The sequence below is a fragment of the Sceloporus occidentalis genome, unplaced genomic scaffold, assembly GCF_023333645.1.
Source record: "Sceloporus occidentalis isolate IW3139 unplaced genomic scaffold, rSceOcc1.0.p SCAF_108, whole genome shotgun sequence".
NCBI lineage: Eukaryota > Metazoa > Chordata > Lepidosauria > Squamata > Phrynosomatidae > Sceloporus > Sceloporus occidentalis.
In genome coordinates this window covers 69,761-78,059 of record NW_028317088.1, presented here as the reverse complement: position 1 = coordinate 78,059, position 8,299 = coordinate 69,761, and the positions used below count along the sequence as shown (strand labels likewise).

Below are 8,299 nucleotides of genomic sequence, written 5' to 3'. Positions count from 1 at the left end.
GTCACGGAAGGAGATCTGTCCCACCACATGAGAAGCATTTATGGTTCAGGAGGCGGAGCCTGCAAGCCCCTCTGCAAACACACAAAGAACAGCATTAGTGATTGGCTCATACAAGACAGAATATCCTTAAACGGGGTGCCTCTCACCAATAAGAACAGTCTATACTTTACCCCACGACGCCACACACCTGACACGCGGTCCACCTGCCTGTGACGTCACACACCCACCTGTGATGTCACACACCTGACGGGCGCTACACCTGCCTGTTACGTCACACACCTGACAGGCGCTACACCTGCCTGTGACGTCACACACCTGACAGGCGCTACACCTGCCTGTGACGTCACACACCTGACGGGCGCTACACCTGCCTGTGACGTCACACACCTGACGGGCGCTACACCTGCCTGTGACGTCACACACCTGACGGGCGCTATACCTGCCTGTGACGTCACACACCTGACGGGCGCTATACCTGCCTGTGACGTCACAGATCAGAGCCAAAGTACTTGTGCCGGTGATTTCACAGATCAGAGCCACAGTACACCTGCCGGTGACACCACAGACCAAAGTACACTTCCGGTGATGCCATGGACCAGAACCACTGTACACCTGCCGGTGATGTCACAGACCAGAGCCACTATATGCCTGCCGGTGACATCACAGGCAAGAGGCACGACGCACCTGCCGGTGACGTCAGACCAGAGGCACGACGCACCTGCCGGTGACGTCACAGACCAGAGGCACGACGCACCTGCCGGTGCCGGCACAGACCAGAGGCACGACGCACCTGCCGGTGACGTCACAGACCAGAGGCGAGACGCACCTGCCGGTGACGGCACAGACCAGAGGCACGACGCACCTGCCGGTGACGGCACAGACCAGAGGCACGACGCACCTGCCGGTGACGTCACAGACCGGAGCCATTATACACCTGCCGGTGACGTCACAGACCGGAGCCATTATACGCCTGCCGGTGACGTCACAGACCGGAGCCATAATACGCCTGCCGGTGACGTCACAGACCGGAGCCATTATACGCCTGCCGGTGACGTCACAGACCGGAGCCATTATACGCCTGCCGGTGACGTCACAGACTGGAGCCATAATACGCCTGCCGGTGACGTCACAGAGCAGAGCCATAATACGCCTGCCGGTGACGTCACAGAGCAGAGCCACTAAATGCCTGCTGGGATTCACAGACCGGAGCCACAATACATCTGCCGGTGACGTCACAGACCGGAGCAACAATGTTCAATTGTCAAAAAGGTCCAATAAAAGTAAATACATTCCAGCTGTTACGTATGTCACTAACCAAACATTGGGATTTCTGTCAGTGATGTCATTAATACAACCGCCAGTCCTGCTGACTGATGTCATAAATCCAACCAGCTGTTTAGTTGACTGTGATATCTACACTAAACCCCTACATGCCACCAGATGACGGAACACACTCTCAGAACTAACAGCCACCGTACGGTAGATACGTACTGCATTAGGAAGGCCGCACAAAAACATGGCAGATGATTGGATGCTGCTGCTGCTGTTACCACGCAGGAGAATATTCCTGCGCAGAGATCCCGGCCTGCATCCTCACACGCGCACGATCCACGCACGAAACAAAACACAAGCCCATCGTACCCCGAGTGAGCGCTGCCTGGAGTGGATGTGCTTGGCTCCTCTCCACCAGCGCCATTCTGCCAGCAGCTTGTTTACCTCTTACATTTGGTGGCCGGCCCCCGGAGAGGCTCTCTCTGCTCTGTTTACACTGAGGAGGGCTGGGACGGCTGTTAATGAAACCCAACCCTAAAGCCCCTGCATCTGTACCAAGGGGAGGGGGGGGAGCAGAGAGGAGGGGAAAGAGGACGGCAGAGAGGAGGGGACTCCCGGTAACCAGTGCAGGAGGAGATTAACCACTTCAAGTCAGGGCAGGAGACGGATGCACCTGGGATGGGGCTGTGTGTCAAAAGCCAGAGTTTACACTCAAGGGTCTATATCCACCACATCGGCCCAAATAAACCGTATGGCCCCGAAACAGCTTGTTCACAGAACGGCAGACAAACATCTATTTTTAACATTTCACCTGTAAACCCCAAACACAGGAGACAAGTAACTGCCCCCTGTGCTGTTTATCCCACCCAACCCTATAATCACCAAAGGGTCTATTTACCAAACAGGACCAAAGGTACATCACTGCATTATCAACAGTGCTTATCCCCCATACACCTGTATAGCAGGGGGCAGCGCTAATCCACCATACACCTGTATAACAGAGGGCTGTGCTAATCCGCCATACACCTGTATAGAAGAGGGCTGTGCTAATCCCCCATACACCTGTATAGCAGGGGGCAGCGCTAATCCACCATACACCTGTATAGCAGGGGGCAGCGCTATTCCACCATACACCTGTATAACAGAGGGCTGTGCTAATCTGCCATACACCTGTATAGCAGAGGGCTGTGCTAATCCGCCATACACCTGTATAGCAGAGGGCTGTGCTAATCCGCCATACACCTGTATAGCAGAGGGCTGTGCTAATCCCCCATACACCTGTATAACAGAGGGCTGTGCTAATCCGCCATACACCTGTATAGAAGAGGGCTGTGCTAATCCCCCATACACCTGTATAGCAGGGGGCAGCGCTAATCCGCCATACACCTGTATAGCAGAGGGCTGTGCTAATCCGCCATACACCTGTATAGCAGAGGGCTGTGCTAATCCGCCATACACCTGTATAGCAGAGGGCTGTGCTAATCCCCCATACACCTGTATAGCAGAGGGCTGTGCTAATCCGCCATACACCTGTATAGCAGAGGGCTGTGCTAATCCGCCATACACCTGTATAGCAGAGGTCTGTGCTAATCCCCCATACACCTGTATAGCAGAGGTCTGTGCTAATCCCCCATACACCTGTATAGCAGAGGTCTGTGCTAATCCCCCATACACCTGTATAGCAGAGGGCTGTGCTAATCCCCCATACACCTGTATAGCAGAGGTCTGTGCTAATCCCCCATACACCTGTATAGCAGAGGGCTGTGCTAATCCCCCATACACCTGTATAGCAGAGGGCTGTGCTAATCCCCCATACACCTGTATAGCAGAGGTCTGTGCTAATCCCCCATACACCTGTATAGCAGAGGGCTGTGCTAATCCCCCATACACCTGTATAGCAGAGGGCTGTGCTAATCCCCCATACACCTGTATAGCAGAGGGCTGTGCTAATCCCCCATACACCTGTATAGCAGAGGGCTGTGCTAATCCGCCATACACCTGTATAGCAGAGGGCTGTGCTAATCCCCCATACACCTGTATAGCAGAGGTCTGTGCTAATCCCCCATACACCTGTATAGCAGAGGGCTGTGCTAATCCCCCATACACCTGTATAGCAGAGGTCTGTGCTAATCCCCCATACACCTGTATAGCAGAGGGCTGTGCTAATCCCCCATACACCTGTATAGCAGAGGTCTGTGCTAATCCCCCATACACCTGTATAGCAGAGGGCTGTGCTAATCCCCCATACACCTGTATAGCAGAGGGCTGTGCTAATCCCCCATACACCTGTATAGCAGAGGGCTGTGCTAATCCCCCATACACCTGTATAGCAGAGGGCTGTGCTAATCCCCCATACACCTGTATAGCAGAGGGCTGTGCTAATCCCCCATACACCTGTATAGCAGAGGGCTGTGCTAATCCGCCATACACCTGTATAGCAGAGGGCTGTGCTAATTCCCCATACAAATAAACCAATCCCGTTCCCAGGATCAAAAAATACCCTTATTATAACCCCACCCTAAAACATGACTTTTATTAATATGTTTATTAAAAGGTATAACCAAAAAATGATTTTTAAAAACACCAGTGTCACCAGTCAGTGGCTGCAGTCCTAACAACAGAAATAATTCCATTATGACCAGTGACAGAGGCTACGGGCATACGCCACTTTCCCCCCCTCCGCTATCCTGTCACGCGTGGGCACACGCCACTTTCCCCCCTCCGCTATCCTGTCACGCGTGGGCACACGCCACTTTCCCCCCTCCGCTATCCTGTCACGCGTGGGCACACGCCACTTTCCCCCCTCCGCTATCCAGTCACGCGTGGGCATACGCCACTTCCCCCCTCCGCTATCCTGTCACGCGTGGGCATATGCCACTTTCCCCCCTCCGCTATCCTGTCACACATGGGCACACGCCACTTTTCCCCTCCGCTATCCAGTCACGCGTGGGCACACGCCACTTTCCCCTCCCCGCTATCCTGTCACGCGTGGGCAAACGCTGCTTCCCCCCCCCTCCGCTATCCTGTCACGCGTGGGCATACGCTGCTTCCCCCCCCTCCGCTATCCTGTCACGCGTGGGCATACGCTGCTCCCCCCCTCCGCTATCCTGTCACGCGCGGGCACATAGGGTATATGCAAATTTTTCCCGCACCCCAATATCCTGTCACAGATAGAGCGTAAGCTCCTGGAACCCACTCCCACCAGCGATGCATGACGGGACAGCATTTCACTCACCGAGTTTCGGGCGCTCCTGCCCCTCCCCCCGCGCCGGTCACACAAGATGGCGGGTGTCGGTGTCGCCGCGTCACCAGCCGAGGAAGGCACGTGACCACCCGCGCGCACCGGGCTCTTTCCCGCGCGTGACGTTCCAGCTGTAACCACAGCGCCGCGTCTTAGGCCAGAGCGCCTCCCCGCGCAGGAAGTTGGGCGCAGAAGCATCGGCGGCCATGTTTGCTGAGGGAAGAGCATATTCCCGAAGCAGGGTCAACATGACACAACTTAGTTGTAGTCGCCAGCGCCGATAACGTGACTCCAACAAAATGGCTGCCTCCAGCCGCGCGTACTGATGACGCACTAACCCTGAGCCCGATCTGAGTGTGAGTGGCTGGGAGAAGGACGCGAAGCGTGGGGTTAGTGGCTTCTGCTGTCATTAGAATAAAGCTCCCGGGTTCCTGCTCAGGTCACCGCCGTCTCTCTCAGGCTTCTGACAGAGATGCCGCTCAGACACCTCGTGGGATGGAGCCGGCACAAGGTAAGAGACCTCTGCAGGTGCCCCCCCCCCCCCCGTGTTAAAGGTCAGGCTGAGTTGCCCAACGCCCACCCCGTGCTGTGTTTTCTAGGTGTTTCCTGCACACCACATACTCGGCCTGGCGTGGATGAGCGGCGCCTTGCCGCAGGCTGACGCTGTGCCCCGAGACATCTTCCGGACCAGCGAAAGTGACCCGGTCAGTTACCGCGCTGAATGCTAACGTATCCATGACAACGCTTCCAGAATCCAGGGGTGGCCGACGTCAGGCGCCAGGGAAACCCGCCGGGGTCTTACCAGCAGCTTGGCCAGTTACTTCCAAAGGGTTGTAACTGATTCAATGGCGCGTCCGCAGCCCCATCTCCATGGAAACTGCAGCAGGTCATGTGATGAGGGCCCCATCATGTTGCAAAATGTGCCCTCTGGTACCCAGGTTGCTAGGCAACAGGCCAGATTCATCCTCATAGGATGGATGTACAGGTGTCACACAAATAACTTTATTGATATCGGGAGATACAAGGACAGGATCCCATTCCGTCCAGTAGATGTATAAAACGCCAGTACTAAAAGCACACGGCGATGCCCCTTCATACCCGGCCCGCGCCCACCGTGGCAGCACGCGCGATTTGTCTGCTTCCTGGTGGTAATGCGGCCGATGCTGTCCTGCAGAAGGGCCACGTTGCCTCGATTGAGACACAGATAAGGGTCCTTTCGGTTTCTGATACCCCTCGTTGGTACGGAAGGGCTGGGACGGGCAGAATTCCTTTGTGTTGATGGCGTGGTGGTGGCACAGGCTGTTTCTAGTCTCTTGTGTTTGCAGGACCGCCATACAGAGCGCCATGAAGCTCAGTATTACTCCATCCCCTCCCAGGAGCTTAAGGTGGTCTTCCCACAGGGTTTGCCGTACCGCTACCAGTTACAGGTTGGTGCCATTGTCCTGGTGTTGTCTTCATACCAAAAAACGGGCCTGTTTGTATCTTGAGTTCTCTGTGACAGTGCAAGACCTTCAATGAAGCGTGTCTGATGGTCCGCAAACCCGCTCTGGAGCTCATCAGCTACTTGAGAAACGCCAACTACTCCCAGCCGGCGGTCCGCTACGTCGTGTGTATCCTTCTGTATTGGCTTTGGTGCGCGTTACACGGACCGCGTGCCCGCTTGGCGGGTATAAGCTGCCGCATTGTCCGCGCGGGGGAACTGGAGGGGCTTCTCAAATCGTTCCGATTAGGTGGAGGAGCCTAGCAGGGAACCACTGTGCAGAAGATTGTCCCTAACATTTCGCCTGTCAGATGGGAAGAGAGGAACCGGTAAAAGCCTGACGCTGTGTCACGTGTTACATTACTGCCACCGGCAGGGCTGGCTGCTTCTGCACATCCCGGACGGTAAGTGGAGGGTCCCTGGCGAAGACGCTGTGCGTATACAGCATATATAGCCCGGTCCCCTGAATCTTTAAAGGGAATATATTTGTTTCAGCTCACAACCTGATGAAGAACTGTAAGGAGCTCATGACGTCTTCCTACAACAAGGACCGATATGACCAGCCGCTGGAAGCTTCCTCCTGGCTAAAGAACTTCAAAGCCTCCAATGAACAGTTCCTGAGGCAGGTGAGGATGGTGGGAACCGTACGCGCACGAGGATGGAGCGGTCACCACTCTGGTGGTGGCGCCGATTTCAAACAGAAATGTTAAGGACGTCATGTTTTGTAGATCCAGACGCAGCAAAGGTACGTTTGGAGCAAACGGGAGGCTACGGAGAAGGGCAGACCTTTGGGAGAGGTTGCCGACCAGGTAATGTAGACGATGAGGTGAACGTTACCCTGTGTGCAGAGAACGGGGTCCTGTGCTGATACGGAACTCCTCTCCCCAAGGGCCTGACCAGAGTGAAGAGCGCCAGCGACGCGGTAGGCGTGATTTTGAAGGAGTTGAAGCTGCAGAGCGGCAGTGGCAGCTTCCGTCTGCTGGTGTCTGTAGACGGAGTAAACGCCTTTTGGGGAAGAAGCACCTTGAGGAAAGAGGACAAAAGTATGGTAAGTATCAACAAAACAGAATAGCCTAGTAGAGACCCCCTGTCTGCGCGTTTTAGCCCCACGTTCGATGCACAAGTCTGAAATCGGCCCCTGAACGCTCGTCTGACCGCTCTCTTGTTCTAGGTTTCTCCAGAGGAGCTCACCCTGGTCCATAACCTCAGGAAGATGGTGAAGAATGACTGGGTAAGCGGTCCTGGGCTCGGTAGGTCTGGTGGTGTGAACGGGACACGGGATTATCCGTTCCTAGCTGTGCCTCTCACCGTCTGTCTCTTCTTAGACCGGGGGCGCTATTGTCGCCAGCGCGACGCACACAGGATCTCTCTTCAAGCCGAAGTCTGCCTACTTGCCTTTTGAGCTCCTGGGGAAGGTAAGACGCCCGCCGGCGTTGCCCCGCGGTAGCCGTAGAACGAGCAGCTTCTGCCATGTTCTCTTCTCTGCAGGATGGATTTGAAGCGTTGGATCCCTTCGTACCCGTCCAAGTGCCGAACTACAGCGAAAAAGAGTTTGAGAGCTGCTACCGGTACTATCTGGAGAGGAACTGGCTGCAGCACCCGCAAGGTGGGATGCGCAGAACCGCGCTCGCTCCGGCCCCGTCCCTAACTGCCCTGCCTGTCTCTCTGCTCATGTCTTCACTCGGCATCCGTTGTCTGTTCTTGCAGCTCGCACCGAGGCAGGAAAGAAGGAGATCCTTTTTCTAAGCGATTCCAACCCGCGGGAGCTGGAGAAAATCTGTTCGTTCCTCTGAAGTCCTGCCGTGGTCTGAGCTGTCAGTCGTGGTGTTGTTCGTGAGGATGGCATCGGCCCGTTTCCAGCGATGTCTCGAAGCTTGGGGGGGGGGGGGGGGATGTAACGCAATCGCCTTTTGTGACTTTATAACAGGTTGAAGGTTACGGGGGAGCCTGCGTCCCTCAATTTACAGATTAAACAGTTCCTCGCCCGCTCCCCTTCTCCCGGCAGAGGTCACCGGTCATCCCGGAGTCCGGCCTCGTCGTGTGCTCCGGGGTGAAGTCTTCATGTTCTCTTTGGTTCAGCAAGAGATAAAGCAGTGAATAAATGTTTTTCCTAAAGTGCCGTCTTATTGCGTGTATTATGTGTATTATCATGCAACGCCTGTGATGCTCGTCGGTGCGACGCCATTCAGCCTCTGGTGCTGCAAGTCTTGATTATTACCCTCAGTCCGTTACTCCTATACTACAGCCCCTCTCCTTCTGCCCCGCCCCAGTCTTCTTCTGCCCAGCCCGGTGCATGATGAGAGTTG

The 8,299-nt window shown here is 55.3% G+C and overlaps 1 protein-coding gene across 1 annotated transcript; it reads left to right on the top strand.

Annotated features, from left to right (window-relative positions):
* The first annotated feature begins 4,985 nt into the window (after window positions 1-4,985).
* On the top strand, window positions 4,986-7,786 carry LOC149283214 (small ribosomal subunit protein mS29-like). Its single transcript, XM_089497838.1, has 12 exons — window positions 4,986-5,024; window positions 5,113-5,217; window positions 5,839-5,940; window positions 6,015-6,123; window positions 6,305-6,397; window positions 6,489-6,619; window positions 6,722-6,802; window positions 6,883-7,041; window positions 7,165-7,224; window positions 7,319-7,408; window positions 7,482-7,599; window positions 7,701-7,786. The coding sequence occupies exons 1-12, from the start codon at window positions 4,986-4,988 to the stop codon at window positions 7,784-7,786; spliced, it is 1,173 nt and encodes a 390-aa protein (XP_089353964.1).
* The last annotated feature ends 513 nt before the right edge of the window (window positions 7,787-8,299 follow it).

Excerpts from the sequence above, each read along its gene's own strand:
- LOC149283214 (XM_089497838.1), top strand. The coding sequence starts at position 4,986 with ATGCCGCTCAGACACCTCGTGGGATGGAGCCGGCACAAG. Across the intron at positions 5,941-6,014 it reads CGTACCGCTACCAGTTACAG|TGCAAGACCTTCAATGAAGC; the intron begins GTTGGTGCCATT and ends TCTCTGTGACAG. Across the intron at positions 6,803-6,882 it reads TGGGAGAGGTTGCCGACCAG|GGCCTGACCAGAGTGAAGAG; the intron begins GTAATGTAGACG and ends CCTCTCCCCAAG.